The sequence below is a fragment of the Ascaphus truei genome, chromosome 9 (assembly GCF_040206685.1).
Source record: "Ascaphus truei isolate aAscTru1 chromosome 9, aAscTru1.hap1, whole genome shotgun sequence".
NCBI lineage: Eukaryota > Metazoa > Chordata > Amphibia > Anura > Ascaphidae > Ascaphus > Ascaphus truei.
This window is the reverse complement of record NC_134491.1, coordinates 12,011,127-12,031,534: the sequence shown is the minus strand read 5'-3', so window position 1 is coordinate 12,031,534 and position 20,408 is coordinate 12,011,127. Positions and strand designations below refer to the sequence as shown.

General features: G+C 46.6%; 1 protein-coding gene across 3 annotated transcripts in view; it reads right to left on the bottom strand.

Annotated features, from left to right (window-relative positions):
• SIRT2 (sirtuin 2) overlaps positions 1 to 20,408 on the bottom strand; it is a 45,670-nt gene that overhangs the window by 13,262 nt on the left and 12,000 nt on the right. For 2 of the 3 annotated variants that reach the window (XM_075613350.1, XM_075613351.1), the window contains 6 exons: positions 5,483 to 5,526; positions 5,216 to 5,255; positions 4,633 to 4,743; positions 4,489 to 4,530; positions 3,731 to 3,837; positions 2,167 to 2,223 (listed from right to left, as the gene is read on the bottom strand). In XM_075613350.1, coding sequence (XP_075469465.1) covers positions 2,167 to 2,223; positions 3,731 to 3,837; positions 4,489 to 4,530; positions 4,633 to 4,743; position 5,216 — 318 coding nt within the window. In that variant the 5' untranslated portion in view covers positions 5,217 to 5,255; positions 5,483 to 5,526. Of the gene's footprint in view, positions 1 to 2,166; positions 2,224 to 3,730; positions 3,838 to 4,488; positions 4,531 to 4,632; positions 4,744 to 5,215; positions 5,256 to 5,482; positions 5,527 to 6,645; positions 6,716 to 20,408 lie in introns of those variants that run through there. The other variant, XM_075613349.1, reaches the window with a different exon arrangement.

Sequence of the window (20,408 nt, the reverse complement as noted above, 5' to 3'; positions counted from 1 at the left end):
GAGAAGAGGAAACCCGGTAAGTGGCCCTGAGAGAAGGGGCCACTGTATTTCTCCCTTTCCCCCCCACCTCTTCGCCTCTATTCCCCCACTCTCTCCTATCTCAATACATACACAATACCCCCCCACAATACAGACAATACCTCCCTCACCACAATACACACACAAAACCACCCTCACACACAAACCCACCCTCCCCTACAAAACCCACACAATGCCCCCACCACCACAAAAAACCCCACGAAAGTTGAACCCTAGTTTTGTCCGGGCCCTACTTTTGGCGCACATCGGGGGTCAGAGGTGGCCTGGGCCAGCTGGGGGTGAGGAAGTTCAGCAGCCGGATGCAACTTCCATCCCGGCAGCCCAGTGCTGTATGTCCCAGCTCTCCCCCATAATTCGAGCGCAGGGCCTGTCGGCTGAGTGGCTGCAGGGTGACCCCTTTTGGACCGCATGCGGCCCGTGTGTTTGACAGTCTTGTTCTACACGTATTTAATCCCTCTCATATACATAACCCGCTCCTCCAACATTGTGACTGTGAAGGGGAACCCAGGCCAGTAAATAAAAGGTATTATGCCCGGCTGGGTGCCCTTGAGTCATATTATAAATGTGAAGTGTCAGCTATGCAGCCCACTGCTGGCTGCAAGCCTATAAATGCGTTAGAATTGTCTGTGTGTCCCCCGCTAGGAATAAAGGGACCACATGTATTATACTAAGTTACATTGTATGAGTGCGGTCACAGTTTGTGTATTAGTTTGTATGTATTAGTTCAGAGTATTGCAACAATGTTTCACTGCCAAACCGCAAAGAGGAAAAAGGGTTTTAACTCCAGCCGCTTTTTCACACAGCACAGAAGCAGGGAGCTAACTTAGGTTAGGAGCATGCGAGCGCTATGACATTTGGTGCGAGTGCTGCTGGGGTACAAGCAGTGAAGCAGTTATGGTTTCCTTATTGTTAACTTTTATACAAAGTCATGAATGAAAGTTCCTCTCTTTTTAGTGCATTAAAGTTATGAGAGTAAAGAAATTAACATTCAGACAGGCGGGGCAGCGAATACATTGGGGATTCAGTATATGACCGGCAATTCCATGGGAGTGAATCATGCATAAACTTAAGTGCAGACTTTTGAAGCACCCTGCTGATGCGTCGCCAGAAGTCCGGACTTAACAAAGACAGTGACAGATCACAGTGTTACTTTAGAAGGATTTATTATAAACAGTTTGCCCAGCAGATGTCCAGATGTCCGGGACAGAGGTAGACATTCTTCCACCAGAGAAGGGGTCTTGGTTAGGTATGCTAAGCGGCTCAGGTGTGATGTCAGCGCATGACCCTTGGCATACCATGAAGCCCCTTGCCCGGCTGCATGAACTGTTGGCAACTCTGCCATAGGGTGGGCGTTTGGTTCCCACGCCGAGATTGGCTGCACATAGTACAGATAGGCTTTGAATAGTTTTAAAAGTCTGTGCAGTCAGTGGGGACGGGAGATTAATCTAAGATACATCGTGCGGTACGAAGACTATTCCATCGTAACTAAGATTTGTACCCCGCTTCAAGAGTTCGTTAGAACTGAGGATTTGTGAACGAATCCTGCAAGGGCAGAACGAAAAGATTACTGTCGGCGGAGAACAAGCGGTCGCATGCGGCGCCCCTAGCCAAAGACTGTCTCACGGCTCTATTTGCGCACCAACCCCGCTCCTGGGAATTAGTGCCTGGAGACTTTATTTATGTGAAGTTCGTTCCGTGGACATTTTATTTTGTTTTTCCCGGTTCCAGTAAGTGTTTATTCGTGTTATTTTGTAAATCAAACTGTGTGTGTTTCTCGTGTAAATAACTCACAATTTATTTTATCTCCCGCTTTGTTCAATCAAAAGATCCGGTAATTAAGTTGTTAAAAGCATTGGTCTCCCGTGACAGTGACCTCCCTCCTTTCTATTGAACAATGTTTCATAAAAAATACCCCAGCTTCTCTCTTCGACATTTTTTTAAATAGAGTAAATACTGTATATCAATTTCTATCAAAAATGAACTTTATTACACATTATATACTGTCATTTGCCATATCCAAATATGTTTTTGTCAAACGTTGCGCAAGCAATGCAATACATAACTTAAAACTCTATTCATTTTTACTTATCACCATACAAATACCCTGCTTCTCTCTAACATTCTTACCTTGAACTGCCCTGGGTACAACTCTCGAGCCAGAGCAAAAAACGGCTCCGGATTTTCCTGGAGCGGGAACAAATAATTCAAAGTGAATTAGTGACACCGACTCTGCACTATACATAATAGTTGATATAGAGAGAACCCGTCTGCGTGTTTTCCACCATCATCAAACCTGCTTCACTCGCCCCACTATCACATATCACACGGTGGCTAAGCTACAGAAAAGGATTCTGGGTAATGACATGTAAATGAGCAGACAGAGTTTGTCCCTTTTAACATAGATATTTCCCAGAGCTTTTGCCTGCTGCATTACAAAACACTGAGCTAAAACTGATAAGGATGCAAAAGTTATCTCTGAGTGACTTGTCTGATTTTACCCTTTCCTGTCCCAGCTGGCAAGTAAAATCTGTAGGGAAATATCAATGTTATAATGGATGGAAAGCTAAAAGTGGCCCAGCCACATGCTCATCTCCGATACAGAGAAAGGGGGAAGACATTAATCTTTATCTGTACTCTCACTCTCTTTTCTATTTCACCCTTTCTTTTTTCCCCCCAAGGACAAAGAGTGGGAGGGGGACAACATTAATTTTATCACTGGTCTTCCTCCCTCGCCTTCCTATATGTCTCTCCTTCCCGATATTAACAACTCCCTGACCACGGACACTCCAGCCCTTCTGCATCAAGTGACGGCTCTTTGGTGCGATCACGTGATGTGGCTTTAGTTCCGGATGTGACAGGCAGGGGGGACGAGGCTGCCCCTTCAATGTAGTACAAGCATACCCCTCTATACGGACCTTCACTTTACGGACCCATTTACAATAGCACCATTCCCCTGTGTCCGTACGCTCGCTTCGCAAGTACGGACAAATTCTGTCCTACAGACCGCCGTAGTTGTGTGACACACTGTTTCCCTCGCCCAATTGGAAAACGGCAGCTCGCCCATGCGCCTGTGAGTAGGACACAGGCACGTCCTGAACAGCAATTACAGTACATGCATCGATAAGTGGAAAAAAAGGTACTGCTTCACTTTAAGTACATTTTCACTTTACATACATGCTCTGGACCCATTGCGTACGTCAATGCGGGGTATGCTTGTAGGCAATAAAAACCGAACAAGGGCCAATGATATATGGTCTACATCAGGGGGGCGCAAACTTTTTTCCCTGCGCCCCCCTGCCGGCTGTCCCCTCACTCCCGCGCCCCCCCAACCCCAACTTACCCTCGCACCGGCGTAATGACGTCACGTTGCCATAGCAACGTGACGTCACATGACCTCGCAGCGTCATTTTGACGCCGCGTTGCCATGGCGACGCCGGGAGGAAGCCGCCGGAGCCACGGGTAAGTATGGTTTACAGAGGCCCTGCAGCTCCCCCGGCACTTAATTTAAGTGCCTTCGGGAAGCTCGCGGGGCCTCTGTAAACCCCGCGCCCCCCGTCGGCAGTCTCGCGCCCCCCCTGGGGGTCGCGCCCCACAGATTGCGCACCGCTGGTCTACATCATAAGGGCCCTGGGGTGGCACTTTTATTGACGTTCATCAATAGGGCACTAAAGGGGTTAAGAGCTGTTTTTACCTTAAAAAATCCGATTTCGAAGATGGCCTCGGGATACGGCAGGTTGTATTTTTGAAGGTTAGAGTACAGACCGCTGCTGGGGGAGCGGAAATCAGGGATCCCTGCAGCTAAAGAGGAGGACTTATATGTAGCAGTTATAGGGAGTGTTCATAAGTTCAGTGTGGGAAGGAATTAGAGAACAGGGAGCATTTAATGGAGGAGTTAATGCTGAGAGGATAGAGGAGGACTTATAGGAGCGGTTAGGGTAGGAGTTATAGGAGTAGTTATATAGTATGCATCTGTATGTGCATGATCAAATACCTATACCTCCTTGTACCACACTGCGGAATATGTTGGCGCTTTACAAATAAACGATAATAATAATATGAGTGTTTAGGAGAAACGTTATAGAGTGGGTAGAGGAGGTAAAGATGTAGCTAACGTTATTCCAACCCGTGGCGTGATGCAGAGGGACATACACCGCGCACCAGGAGGAAAAGCGGCCATTGGTTTGAATCAGCCGCACACAAGAAGGGGTTGGGCTCTCTTGCTATTTCACTTGGGGGAGTGCACCAGGCGTTGCAATAACGTTGCCAATATCTATATACGGAGAAATTATAGGAGTGGTCAGAGGTGGTATAGGTAGCTGTTATAACAGAAGTAATGGGAGGATTTATAGGGAGCAGTTGTAGGCTCCATTAGGGGTAGAAGTTATTTAGAGTACAGTATATATAGGTTCAGTTAGGAAAATAATTATAAGGAGTCTCATTGTTACTTACACGTGGAGATGCCAGCTCCCACCATACACACCACGTTTTTACCTGCGGGCAGGAAGGGAGTTGCAATTAGCAGAGGTCAGAGAGATCTCCACCAACCGCACACATGTATGAGATGCTTTAAAAGGACATGTAGTGTCGGCTTACATCTCTCACTCTGCATAAACCTGCCCACCCCTTCCAGGCTCAGCTCATCCAGAACTTTCTCCGGGGTGCTGAGTCCCATGGTCCGGGAGAAGAGATTGCGCAAGAAATCCACTGCAAAGAAAGAGCACAGAGAATCAGCCCCCGTAATCCATCGCATCTAACAACACTCCGGTGAGGCCTCGGACCCCTTAGATCAATGCCTTCTTCCCATATTGAAAACCTGGTTGTGTCTATTCCAAATCATTGCTGTATTAACCTCTCACTCCCTCTGCTGGGAAGCTGTTCTATTCATCCACTACTCTTTCAGTAAAGATCATCCTCATATCAGCTCCTTTCACGTCCCCCTCTCCCTCCTTTCGCTCCCGTCACCCTCTTCTTGCCTTCTTTTTCCCATCGTTCTCTCCATTTTCTCCCCTTCCACTTTACATCTCTACTTTCAACCCACCCCTCTCCCTCCAACCCCACATCCTCCTCTCCCATCCTGCTTTCTTTTTCTCTCACACTCCTCTCCCATTGTCCTCTCCTTCCTTTTTCTTTCCCGTTGCCCTCCTTTCCCTCACAGATAGATAAATAAAAAACGTACTTTCCGATGCACTGTTAATCTCTTCACTGGAATCAGATTCCTATTAAAAAAATTAATTGCATTATACACAATATTTATTAGAAGAGATTAAACCTGTCACTGTCATTATGTCACTTTGCTCCTACACATTAAACATGTCACTGCCATTAGGTCACTTTGCTCGTACATACAACTGACCCTTTAACCCATTAAACATGTCACTGTCATTGGGTCACTTTGCTCATATGTAGGACTGGCCCTTTAACGGTTTAACCCATTCTCCATTACCTCTGAATCCTCAGATTTTGCTGTGATCTCCTCAGTTTCTTTAGCTTGTTGTACATACAGAAAAGAGTGTTATGTTAATCTGTATACATCTTTTTGGAGACAAATAACACAAATCAAAAGCACCCATTTACTTTTGGGTATTTGATAGCCTTAAATAATAGTAATTTGTATTTCTTCCCAAATAACTGTTGTAATAATATATATTTTTCTCTTAAACCCAAAATAGCACTTCTGTATTTTCAGAATTGTGGTAGCCTCATAAAATAAATAATTACTTAAGTCAAAGATAATCTATGTATACCAATATTTCTAATATATACACACACATATATATATATATTTATATGTACATATTTTAATATGTACATATACAGTACTTCAGTTTCTTAGAATATATATATATATATATATATATTAGATTGAAAGCTCTTTGGTGCAGGGACTCCTCTTCCGACATGTTACTTTTATGTCTGAAGCACTTATTCCCATGATATTATTTATATGATTGTCACGTGTATTACTACTGTGAAGCGCTAAGTACATTAATGGCGCTATATAAATAAAGACATACATTAATAGTATACATTATTTATAAGCAGTATACAGTATAAACACATACATATATAGTACATATAATTTACAAAATGTGTGTATATATTATAATATAATTATATATATATATATATATATATATATATATATATATATATATATATATACACACACACACATACATACTACTACAAATTCATACATATTCATAATAGTATAATACTATAATATTTATAATAGTATTATATTAGAATAGTATAAAATATTATAATAATCAGTTTCTGGACAAATAAGTTGTTTGTATGTATATCTTTATTTGTATAGCGTCATCCATGTGCACAGCACTTCACCGCAGTAAAAGTAATGACAAAATAATAGGAGACAAAGGGAATATGCCTCAGAGACAAAAGAAAACATATAAAACATTTTTTTTAAAGGAGTCCCTTCCCAGAATACAATCTAAAGTTACAGCAGTTTTCAGACATATAAGTTAATTATTAATGTAAAAACTTGTATCTATTAAACCAGACACAGTTATAGTATACTGTATAAATGTACAGTCAGGTTGTGTGTGAAACCCCCAGATCTGATTAGCCTGAACACTGTGGTACCTGCAGCCATCGAGTTTGCAGCAACTTCCGGGTCTGTCAGCTGACCACACGTCATGTGTTTAGGCTAAACACACCCTTGGCAGGGGGGATAAGGCTTGCAATTGGTTAGATGAGGGATTGACAGACAGTGGAAGGAACCTATCAGGTGTAAGATAAGACATTGTAAATACTGGCTCCATGGTAGTCTCTACTTGTAGACTACAGTGTACCCGTTCTATACCACTTATAACCTCTATACTCACTATATACCATTTATTATACTATAAATAAATAAAACAAAACAAACACACACACACACACACACACACACACACACACACACACACACACACACACACACACACACACACACACACACACACACACACACACACACACACACACACACACACACACACACACACACACACACACACACACACACACACACACACACACACACACACACGTACGTTATGGTGGGTAAAAAAAGTAACAAAAATCCTCCACAGTAAAGCATATAGCAAATGGAAATATTACTGTGTGCTCATTTGTATGTCTTAGGCCACGTCCATAGAAGGACAAGCCGTGCTGAGCCATGCGGACGCTCCGCGCTGAGCCCCGGCATCCTCAATGAGGATGTCTTTAGAGGGGGCTCAGGCGTGCTGACGAGTTGGATTTTTCAGCCGACAGCCAAGCTGTTTTTCAGCGTGCTGTCGGCTGAAAACATCCAATCAGCGCAAAACAGCGTCAACGTCACGGCGCCGTGACGTCAGCGCCGTGACGTTGATGTCGGTGTGTCAAGGGCGATTGGCCCACCGACGTCACTGCCCCGCCTCCCGATCGCGGACGCTGTTTGATCAGGTGAGCATCAGCGTCCACGCGGCTCAGCGCTGCTCCACGTTCTATGGACGCAGCCTTAGACAGGTCTGCAACCCTGCCTTTCACCATTATCACCCAGCACACAGCACTTCCACTGCAGCAAAGGATTCTGGGAAATTACATGCAAATGATCACACAGTGCCACTTTTTGCTTCAAAACTATATATATATACATGCAAATGGGCATAAAGTAATATTTCCATTTTACACACACACACACACACGCACGCACGCACGCACGCACGCGCGCGCACACACACACACACACACACACACACACTTAAGTTATGGTGGGTAAAAACGTGACAAAACCATAACAAAAACCTTCCACAGTAAAGCATATAGCGAATGGAAATATTCCTGTATGCTCATTTGAATGTCTTCGGCTGAGTCCATAGAGACTGCAGCCGTGCGGAGGCGCGCAGAGGCTTAGGCCTGGCCTTACTACACACTCCGTCCGGGGGCATGTCTATGGGCGGGCCAGTGACGTCACGGAGCTGGTTCGCCCTCATTGGGCGAACCGCTTATGTGACCGGCCCTCAGCGCCGAAACTTAAATTTTTCTGTCTGCTACGCATCTGCACACCTGCGGAAGTGTGCGCGAGCCCCTGCTAAAACCGCTCTCATTGCGGCTGCAGGGACTCATTGACAAGCGTGAGCGCAGCTCAGTGCGGGTCAGCAGCTAAGCGCTGACCATGCCCGCAACCTTAGACAGGTCTGCAACCCCGTCTTTCACCATTATCAACCAGGACACAGCACTTCCACTGCAGCAAGGGATTCTGGGAAATGACATGCAAATGAGCACGCAGTGCCACCTTTTGCTTCAAAACCATATAACACTGTCCCCTATAAGCTTATGCTTGCTGCATTTCACAGCTATTGAGCACAGCCTGGGTTAAGATGCATAGCGAGTAAACCCACACACTGACAGCCGTTTCGACCTTATTGGGTCTCATCAGTGTGGGGTTGGTCATACTGGCTTTGCAAACTGAAGCATGGTATAGGTTTCACCTATCCCATGAGCATACAGTAATATTTCCATTTGCTATATGCTTTACTGTGGAGGATTTTTGTCACATTTTTACCCACCATAACTTAACTAAGCGTGCCCCAGCTACAATAGGATGTACCACCCTCTACTGTCACTGAAGTGCAGTACCAAAGGTGAGGGGGAAAACCCCATAACAACTACTGGCAACCTGATTGTACCAGGGTTTACTGCCAGCCAAAGGGCAGAATAGTAGTATGGGGTGACCCTGCTACACTCTCCTTCTGATGGATTCCCAACGACCCCGCTTGGGTCCTACATTTTCGGGTACCATTGTCAAATGAAACCTGAACAAAACAATACAACATTTCACATGATCATCACATTAATATGCATAATACCTGTATACAGTTCTCTGTGAAAAACAGCACGTCAGGTATTTAATAAACACATACAAAATGGCTGTAGTATTAACATAGGTTCATCCAACATGGAGAACCTTCTCATCAGTAATAGTGTTCCTGGCTCATCAGTGACTGTGATTGAGAACACCCTCTTGGGATTTCATTCTGAGATGTACTCCATCCTGTCCATATACAGTGATCGCCCTACCTACCTTCCAAACTTGCACTAGATACGCTATCCTCGCATGTATGTTATGAAAGGTACTTCGACTGTTCTCCAGTATGTAAGCCTTTACAGCTTCCACTAAACATTGTTCACGGTGGGCGTAAATTTCCCACATTAACGGCTCAGGGACATATGGATACTCGAACCCATGAGAACTCCGGTACTTTTGTACTACATGCCGCTCAGCTGGGCTAATCTTAGTGAGCCGGCGACCTTCAGCCTTACCTTACCTTTTTAATGGCAATGTTGCCGGAATAAAGCTTTTGCACGCAGTCACTGCCGCCAGCCTGTCTTTTTGCTGTGCTCCAATGTCCTTGTTTCTCCCCTCCTCTTACCTGGCGGAACCCAGTGCAACGGTTCTTGCACCGGGGGCACATAATTCTCAGAGATTTTACCCGTAGGCTGTACAATACCCGCTATAATGTCTTCTCTTCTCCTCATTTCTCGTGCAGCCTCATCAGGACTAAACACTCCTTCCGCCTACCAATCATCTACTATGGTCTCGGTTTCGAGTAAGAACCTTGTGCGGTCCATAAAGGGTACATATCCCTGAAACCTAGGATGACACCATGGGTAAGACCCAGCGGACCCTGCTACAGCAGACCCTGTGAGTGAGGTAGTGTTGGTGGATGTGGAAATATCAGATGTAACTGACATAGTATAATGACTGAATCCACTATTTACACTGCATGCATCATCAGCAATATCTTTATCATCGGTCAACCTGGTATTCCCATAAGACCAGTCCTTCCAGTCTCAAGAGGGAATATGAGTCTTAGAGGCCCGCAGGCTCCTCTTTTTAGAGTAACGTTCTCTCGTGGCTCGATCAGCTTCCCCAGGCGGTAACCCACCCTGAGACAATTGGGTAGAAAGTGTTCCCTGGTCAGAAGTCCCTGCAAGAGAAGAGCGACAAGACACCTGGAGACTAGCCATACTGGTAGAGGGCAAAAGGGCCTTGAACGTATCCGAGTCCTGAACCGTTACATCCCCGGTACCAGACACTAAAGTTATGCTCAATATCGGTTGAGCAGCAATAGGTTTTGGCCTTGGTGAGGGACCTTGCAAATAGTCTCTATACTGGGCCAGAAAAGCAGGGGTAGGCACATCTGGACACACCGGAGGTCGATTGTTCTTTTGACCCGCTTTCAGGCTAGCCCTGCGTTTGTACATGGAACGAATGAATGCCGTCGGAGCAACAGCGCTACTCATCAAAGGAGTTCGCTGAAATAAGATGCTCTCAGGGATCTCCTCAGACCTCTCCTCTGTGGCACACTGACGGGACAAGGCATCCGCTTTAACATTCTTGGTACCCGGGATGTATGAGATGGTATAATTTAATCTGGAAAAGAACAGAACCCAGCGAGCGTGGCGAGAACCGAGATGACGAGCGCCTTCAATATATAATTTTTTTTGTGGTCTGTGAGGAACGCAATGGGTTCCTCGGTCCCTTCTAGCAGGTGTCTCCATTCTTGAAAGGCCATCTTTATGGCTAACAGTTCCCTGTTACTGACATCATAATTCCTCTCAGCAGGAGAGAATTTTTTGGAAAAAAAACTGCAGGTATGAAGTTTTTCTTGGGGAGCGGCTCTTTGGGAAACAATAGCGCCTGCTCCAATATCAGAGGAATCGACCTCTAATGTAAAAGAGAGGGTGCCATAAGATAGGGGCAGAGACGAATGCCTTCTTCAGGGAGTCGAACGCCCGACTAGCTTCAGGAGGCCAGGAAGAAGGATCGGCCCCCTTTTTGGTAAGAGCGGTAATTGGTGCCACCGTGGCAGAGAAATTCCGAATAAACTTCCGGTAATAATTAGCGAAACCGAGAAATCGCTGGATCGCCTTTAAGGAGTTGGGTTGTGGCCATTCTAATACCGACTTGAGTTTTTCCGGATCCATAGTGAAGCCCTTGTCGGAGATTATATACCCCAGGAATGCAGTCGAAGACCGGTGAAACAGGCATTTCTCCCTCTTAGCGTAGAGTCGATTTCTTTGAAGACGAGAAAGGACAAGCTTAGTATGCTGGATGTGTTCAACCAGAGTTTTGGAAAAAATTAGATTATCATCCAGGTATACAATCACAAAAATATTTAGGACATCGCAAAAGATCTCATTCATAAAGTCTTGAAAAACGGCAGGTGCATTGCATAGCCCAAACGGCATTACCAGATATTCACAGTGGCCGCTACGCTTGTTGAACGCGGTTTTCCACTCATCCCCTTCACGGATACGAATCAAATTGTAAGCACCCCGCAGATCAAGCTTACAAAAAATAGTGGCTCCTTGCAGTCTTTCGAAGAGTTCCGAGATTAAGGGTAGGGGGTAGTGGTTCTTTATCGTGACCTTATTGAGGCCCCGATAGTTGATACAAGGGCAAAGTGTCCCGTCTTTTTTTTTTCCACCAAAAAAAAACCCTGCTCCGGCTGGAGAGGTAGAGTTTTGGATGTAACCCTTCTTGAGGTTCTCCTCGATGTACTCCGCCATGGCCTTAGTCTCGGCAAGGATAAGTGGTAAGACCTGGCTTTGGGAAGAACGGACCCAGGCACCAAATCAATAGGGCAGTCAAATGAACGGTGTGGCGGGAGGACCTTGGCGTGGGTCTTATTGAAGATCTCCAGGAATTCTGAATAGACTTCGGGCAGGGAGGTCTCCCCCAGAGTGGTAAAATCCAGGCCGGCAAGTACCGCTACTGGGGAAGTCGAGGTTCCTGGACAGAGAGAATTCCATTGAATGGATGACTTGTCAGTCCAATCTATGACAGGGTTATGTCTTTGAAACCACGGCAGTCCCAGGATGACCTGAACCGAAGGAGAATGGATGACGTCAAAGGAGATCAGCTCAGAGTGTCTGTCCTTTGTGGATAGTGACAAGAGAGGTGTCTCAAGGGAAATGAAGGCAGTCTGGAGCGGCCGTCCATCTATGGCCTCGAGACCGACAGGTACCGCCTTCTTCATCAGTGGGCTGTTGTTCTCGACAGCAAAGTCCTGGTCCACGAAATAACCCCCGGAACCGGAGTCGAGGAAGGCTGAGGCACAAACCCAGAAGTTGGGCCCTTCAAGAAGGACGGGCAAGAGGATTCTCTTGGGGTGATTCACCTTGTTAGAGGGGAGAGAAGAAATAGTACCCAATGAGATCCCCTCATACCTCACTTGGTGCTAGTGTTTCCCGGTTCAGGGGACAACGTGACAAGGTGTGTCCGCGGTAGCCGCAGTAAAAGCAGAGACCCTCATTCCTGCGATGCAGTCTCTCCGAGGAAGAGAGTTGTTGGCTACCAGCTGCATAGGTTCAGGTGCATCCAAAGCTGGGAGGCTCAGTAGCGAAGTCCTGGGGATGGAAGACATCGGCAGAAAAAAACGGGGAGTCTGGCGCTCGGTACGTCTCTCCTGCAACCGTTGGTCTACCATTATGCAAAGGGCAATTAAGTCCTCTAGAGATGGCGGTCTCTCCTGGGAGGCCAACTCGTCCTTCAGCAATCCAGATAGTCCCTGCCAGAAGGCGGCGGAGAGCGCCCCGTTATTCCAATCTGTCTCTGCCGCAATAGTCCGAAACTCCAACGCTTACCGTGCTATAGACCTCCGACCCTGCGAAATGTGGAAAAGAGAGGATGCGGCCATGTGCCTACGACCAGGGGTATCGAAGACTTGGCAAAACTCCCTTTTAAAACTTGCGAAGTCATGGGTGAATTTGGGCCTTAATTCCCAGATGTATGAGGCCCAAGCTTATGCCTCCCTGGTCAATAGGGCAATAATATAGGCTACTTTGGTATGGTCAGTAGGAAAGCGAGAGGGAGTGAGCTCCAATTGTATGTGGCACTGGTTAAGAAAACCCCGGAATGCGAGCGGGTCTCCGGCATACCTGTTAGGCGTAGGAATCCGTGGTTCAAGTGCGGCAGCCACCTCTTGGACAACGGGAGAGAGGGATGCAGGTCTAACAACGTTAGCTTGAGGTTGTTGCAGGGACAATGTAGAAACTTGTTGAGTGAGATCTGATCCTGCAGATAGGAAAAATTTTCAGAGATCAAGGCCAAGACTGAGTCCACCTCAGGGGGGTCAGGGTTTGTTGGGCTCAGCATATTGTAACGCTTGTGCTGCCTGCAAACCTGACAAGACCCCGGTACTGAGGTGGAGAAGGGAGAACCCACACACGCACAGCAGCTGACGCGTACCCGGAGTGTGGTATTGAGCATAGCCGTGTCTAGGGCTGTAGAGAAAGGTTAGTCGGGTTCTTGCCGTATCCTGGGTTACAGAGGGAAGCATAGTCGAGTCTGTAAGCCAATGGTCTGGGAGTAGAGAGAGCCACGTCGTTGTTGTCCGTTTGCGGAGTCCGAGGAGAAGGGAGGTAAGCGTAGTCGAGTCTCCGTTTGCTAGAAATCGAGATCCAGAGAGGGCACGCAGACAGGGCAGGTCAGGAACGAGGAGACTAGAAAACACAAGAGAGAGCCAAGCACAAAACCAAACAGCACGGAGCTAAGAAGATTATGCTGAGCACTGACTGAACGCGGGGACATGAACTAAATGCAGAGCAAAGGCCAATGGGAGAAGGGAAGGAGCGGAAGTGCACCCCCAGAGCTGCAGGGATAGTGAGAAGGACCAAGGGGGAGGATTAGGGGCGGTTGCGCTTCTTGAGCACGTTGCGCAGCATCCCACGATGGCTGGGGGTGGAGACAGGCGCAGGACATTGTCTACAAGAAGTGCGGGTCCATGCGCGCGATCTGTAATGCTGTCGGGCTGGCGCGCGCGGCCCAAGTGGGACCCGGCTTCCGTGGGGAAGGAGGAGGGACCTGCTTGCGCTGGAGCAAGAGGGAGAACCGAGGCAGCGACAGATGCGGGGGCCGGGGTGAGTGAGGAGGGGGCATCTTGTGCAGGACGTGCCCCCCGATCCCTTACAGAATGTTTCTCATGGCACTGTGAGCTCTTATATAGAGAGCAGACGGCTATGGGTCTAGATAGGGTCTGGACCGGTAGACAACAGTTAGTGGTACTGAGTTAGTATAGGCACCAGTTGTTACAGGTAGCCCACTCAATTCCACTAGCGGGGCACCAGGGGGTCACTCGGACGAGAGCCCGGCTGTTGCAGCGTTACTACTGGCCGGGGGCATTAGGGGATGTGGCAGATTTCTGCCGCTCCTGTGATTCCTGCCAGTGAATAGGTAAGGCGGGTGTTACGCCGGTGCTGCCCGCAGACCAGACCCGTCCCCTGTGCTGAGGTGGGACGTAGGGATACACGCACCCATAGCAAAGGGAGCGCATCCGGAGTGTGGTGTTAGTTTTGCCAGGCCAGGTATAGTAAGGAAGACAATACTTGCCTGCAAGGTCTGCATACACACCCCCAGAATGCCAAGGAGAAGCAACGAACTCTGCAGGAAGAAAACCTGCATGCTGCTAATGACATACAAGTGCTGCAGGAACGTCTGATTACCCAGTGTGTCCTCGCAAAGCAGCATGATAAACTGAAGGCTACCGTGACCATCACCAAAGCATCGCTAGAGGCTAAGCTTAGAAGCCAGGTGACTCGGTACAAGAGGGAGCGTAAAAAGGTCCGGAAAATAAGACGAGTATCAGCGGCCCAAGCGAAGAAGTTCACAGTGCTCCACAAAATAATGAATGATAGGTGGATGCAAGCTCAGAGAAAGCACAGGAAAGAAATAAAGACTCTAAAAGGAGAATGGCAGGATACACTCAAGAAACAGAGTGAGACTCTGCAGACCAGTAAATTACAGATGCCTCCAATACGGAAAAAGGTATTGGCTCTGCCCAAGCATCGGTATCCCACAGTAACTAATGCCCGTGAGGACAAGGGTACAGTGAGAGCTGGGGACACCACTCACCTTCAAAACAAGATTACGAAGTTTGAGCCACCTAAGAAAGCACTAGTCAAACCTACAGCCGCCCAACAGGGTAGAGGTAGGAGTGCAGAATCAAAGCCAGAAGAATCCTTAGCTGAGGAAGCTGAAAAGATAGGACTTTCTCTGGAAATGGAGCTGGAATCGCAACTCAATCCCAAAGAAGCTGAACTGTCAACTAGATTGAATGGGAAAAGTGCAGGAAGACAGCTTCAAGAACTGAGGGCTCAGGGGGCTGTTCTTGGGCGCTCTTGTGATACCATGAAGTGGACATTTGGTGCTAAAGTGGAGTACATGGGAAAGATGGCGAAATAAAGCAATATGCATATACGCTCTGCGACTGTCGCCATACAGTCTGCCTACAAAAAGAGGAGCGCCCGATATAGGGGAAAGCTCATGACCACCTGGTCAGTAGAAGACTGGATTTGGAAAAAGTTCTTTTTGAGCGACTGAGGACTGCTGATCTCAAGCACCTTCTAGAGGAGACACTACTAAACTGGAGGAAGGGCTCCAATCCCAACGGGACTGAGGGTTCTCCTCCTCCATCCACTCTCATTCAAGTCACTGAGATATCTCTAATCAGAGTGGAAGGATGGGCTTTGGCTGTGGCAAGACCGAGATTCCCACAAACAGGGGAGGTATGTAACAGGGGATTGGTCCCTGTTCAAAAAGGGGCCTCTAATCCAGCAGTGTGGTGGTTAACTGCTGGTAGTCAATTAACCAACACCACCTGGCTGATTAGAGGTTGGTTAGAAAAGCCTGCCTTTGAGACAGGAAGAGAGATTCCTTAGTCCACAACTGGGCTGACCAAGGAAACAGACAGAGCAGAGGTTCCTGAGTCTCACAGATGAGACTGACAGAGGGATCACAGATGTCTGGAGCTCACAAGAATTCTACACCTGAATGCTGAGCTAACCTGAGGAAAAGGCAGCAACCCAGGAAAGAGAGAAGTCTTCCCCCTACAACTACGAGACAGATAAGACTTTTCTTATAAGACTGATTATCTATGTCTTTCTATATATATATATATATAAATGTCTCTATGATTTGGGCTGGTGAATCGCTGGACTACGAGTGTAAATATACTCCAACGTGGAGCAGATTTTGTTTGTGGATTTTTACATGTTTGCTGTGTTAAAAGCAACAGGCGCATTAAAGCCTTATTTAATTTCACCTTAAAACCAGTCTCCACTGCGTACCTCTGAACACATCTCTTACATATGGTGTCAGAAGTTGGGATGAGAGGTGGCCCTTGAAGATCAAAGGGGCCCCGGAGACTGCCTGTGAATTTTTTTGTGCTTTTGCCTGCATAGTTCCTGCAAACAGCCTGAGCAGCAAAGCAAAGAATCACATGCTGCAGAGACCAGAATTAAAGGGATACACATCCAGGCAGGAAATCTACACTGCACTGAAGAAAGCCACAAAACCACAGATGGACTCTTTTTCCCAATCCCAAGAGGAGAGAGAGAGAGACTGCTGAAGCAGGTAAACCTTACTTGCTTATCACAATAATGTGTAATATGGTTGTTGAAAAGGGGGCTTTGCCTTCCAGCCGTAGTCAGGGTTCAAGAAGTGAGTTAGCGCTCCAGAGGAGCTAGGCTTTGTTGTTTTCTTTAAAAAAAATAATAATAACATTTTTTTTGCGCTGAAGCAGTGAATACAGACGGTGACCCACAAGCGGTACTGATTCTGGAACTAAAGGCTGCCACACCGCATAGGACTACCAGCTGTGAATGGAGTATATGCAGAAAAGTGTGAAAATTGATGCAAGACTGCGCTGAAGCAGGGAAACTTTTAAAGACGGTGACCGACGCAAGGTACTGATTCTGGGAATTTAAAATGGCCACCCAGCTGAAGTCAAATACAGACTCTGCAAAAATGGGGAAGAAAATGTGTTCCTGCTGTAAAGAACCCCACCACACGGAGCAGTGCCCCTTCAGGCCTTATTCAGACGATGAGAGTGAATGCATGCACAGCACTGCTAATATTGTAAAACATACCAAAGTAAAGAAAAAGTCTACAGAGACGCCTGTGAGAGCTTTGAACTCTAAAAGCAAAGTCTGCCCACCTATAGGACTACCAAAATTTGGGGTTCTAGCAAATACAGTGGCAACAGCTGCAATAGCGCCTCCAGAGGTCAGGAAGAAAAATACACCTGATAGCCCCAAAATGGAGGACAAGATACAGAATTCCTGTAATGAACCCTACCCCATGGAAGAGTGGCCCTTCCAGTCCGATAAGGAGGAAGATATCTCTTATGGGGAACCCTAACCGAGTCACACCCACAAAACACCCCAAAAATGGTGATGGTGTCTGAACTCGGTAAGAACCGAAAAGACCGCTCTCTATGATGACGAATGCGATTGGCAAGAGCGGGAGCAGCAGATCACCGAATATACTGTATACGCCAGCTAATACAATCGCAAGAAAAGCATGGTGGATCCAGTTAAGCTGCTAAAATTCCAAATAAAGATGGAGACTCCAGTATTCCTGATGGGACGGAGTCATCCAAAACAAAGAGGCAAAAAAAGAAAAGTGTGTCTTCACTTTCCATGGAAGGAACAGACACATCTGCAGATCCCGTGGAGGAAAGGGGGACCAAGATGCCCTGCAGCCTAGAGAAAATGGAGATTTCGTCCCGCAGATGACCGAATATCCAGAGGGCCCAAGGCAGAAGTCGTGTACCCCAAAGAAGTGTCTGTCCAGTGCTAATAGTGAGAAACCCTCAACCAACCATACCAGGGAAGCGGAGCTGGAACCAATGAGTGACGATCCCTTGACCATCCCTGAAGATGCCCTGAAAATTGCCAGGCGTGACTGTGATCTGCTCCGGAACAATTGAAACTGAAGAAAGATGATAACGCAGAGCTACTGAAAAATAACGTGAACCTACAGAAATATGTGCTCACAATGTACTCTTTGGCCAGGACAGAATTGGACGATCTCAAGGCTGAGCTACAGTAGATGCTGCAAACACTACTAATACCACCATGGTGGAAAAGCAGGGCCAATCCGATAAAATGATGGCTAAGCTGAAGCGGAAGTATGAGGAGGCACTGAAGGAGATTACAGTCTTTCAGCAAGAGGTTCACACTCTTCTCGTACAACTGAATGCCTCACAACAGGAGGTCAACAGTGTCCGGACAGAGGTGGACGTATCTCAGAAGGAGGTTCATACACTCCGCACAGCACTGGATGCCTCACACCACGAGATCGGCACCTGCCGCAAAAAAATGGAAGTCTCCAAAAAGGAACTTCATAATCTCGCTGAGGAGCTGGACAATTCTAAAGAAATTATTGTCAATCTTAATACAGATCTCAAAGTCTCTCAGAAGGAGCTTCAGACCCTTAACCTAAAGAAGGAAATCTCACGCCAGGAGACAGTCAGTCTCCAAGCAGAGGTGCGAAAATGGAAGGTGGACTACAAAGAGGCCCTGAATAGTACAGAGACTGAAAATAGAGAAAATTTAAGATTAAAAAAAGAAAATTCTGAGTTGACAGACCACGTCAATGGAAACAATGAAAAGCTGCACGAGCTTGAAAAAATAAAGAAACTGTTGGAAGGAGAAGTTTGAAGCAGAGCACCGACTGCAGAACCAACTGCAAGGTCTGCATACACACCCTCAGAATGCCAAGGAGAAGCAACGAACTCTGCAGGAAGAAAATCTGCAGGCAGCTAATGACATACAAGTGCTGCAGGAACGTCTGATTAACCAGTGTGTCCTCGCAAAACAGCATGATAAACTGAAGGCTACCGTGACCATCACCAAAGCATCACTAGAGGCTAAGCTTAGAGGCCAGGTGACTCGGTACAAGAGGGAGCGTAAAAAGGTCCAGAAACTGAGACGAGTATCAGCGGCCCAAGCAAAGAAGTTCACAGTCCTCCACAAAATAATGAATGTTTGGTGGAAGCAAGCTCAGAGAAAGCACAGGGAAGAAATAAAGACTCTAAAAGGAGAATGGCAGGATACACTCAAGAAACAGAGGGAGACTCTGCAGACCAGTAACTTACAGATGCCTCCAATACGGAAAAAGGTATTGGCTCTGCCCAAGCATCGGTATCCCACAGTAACTAATGCAAATGAGGACAAGGGTACAGTGAGAGCTGGGGACACCACTCACCTTCAAAACAAGATTACGAAGTTTGAGCCACCTAAGAAAGCACTAGTCAAACCTACAGCCGCCCAACAGGGTAGAGGTAGGAGTGCAGAATCAAAGCCAGAAGAATCCTTAGCTGAGGAAGCTGAAAAGATAGGACGTTCTCTGAAAATGGAGCTGGAATCGCAACTCAATCCCAAAGAAGCTGAACTGGCAACTACATTGAATGGGAAAAGTGCAGGAAGACAGCTTCAAGAACTGAGGGCTCAGGGGGCTGTTCTTGGGTGCTCTTGTGATACCATGAAGTGGACATTTGGTGCTAAAGGGGAGTACATGGGAAATATGGCGAAAGAAAGCAATATGCATATACGCTCTGCGACTGTCGCCATACAGTCTGCCTACAAAAAGAGGAGCGCCCGACACAGGGGAAAGCTCATGACCACTTGGTCAGTAGAAGACTGGACTTGGAAAAAGTTCTCTTTGAGTGACTGAGGACTGCTGATCACAAGCACCTTCTAGAGGAGACACTACTAAACTGGAGGAAGGGCTCCAATCCCAGCGGGACTGAGGGTTCTCCTCCTCCATCCACTCTCATTCAAGTCACTGAGATATCTCTAATCAGAGTGGAAGGATGGGCTTTGGCTGTGGCAAGACCGAGCTTCCCACAAACAGGGGAGGTATGTAACAGGGGATTGGTCCCTGATCAAAAAGGGGCCTCTAATCCAGCAGTGTGGTAGTTAACTGCTGGTAGTCAATTAACCAACACCACCTGGCTGATTAGAGGTTGGTTAGAAAAGCCTGCCTTTGAGACAGGAAGAGTGATTCCTTAGTCCACAACTGGGCTGACCAAGGAAACAGACAGAGCAGAGGTTCCTGAGTCTCACAGATGAGACTGACAGAGGGATCACAGATGTCTGGAGCTCACAAGACTTCTACACCTGAATGCTGAGCTAACCTGAGGAAAAGGCAGCAACCCTGGAAAAAGAGAAGTCTTCCCCCTACAACTACGAGACAGATAAGACTTTTCTTATAAGACTGATTATCTATGTCTTTCTATATATATATATATATATATATATATATATATATATATATATATATATATATATATATATATATATATATATATATATATATATATATATATATAAATGTCTCTATGATTTGGGCTGGGGAATCGCTGGACTACAAGTGTAAATATACTCCAACGTGGAGCAGATTTTGTTTGTGGATTTTTACATGTTTGCTGTGTTAAAAGCAACAGGCGCAATAAAGCCTTATTTAATTTCACCTTAAAACCAGTCTCCATTGCGTACCTCTGCACACATCGCTTACATATGGTGTCAGAAGT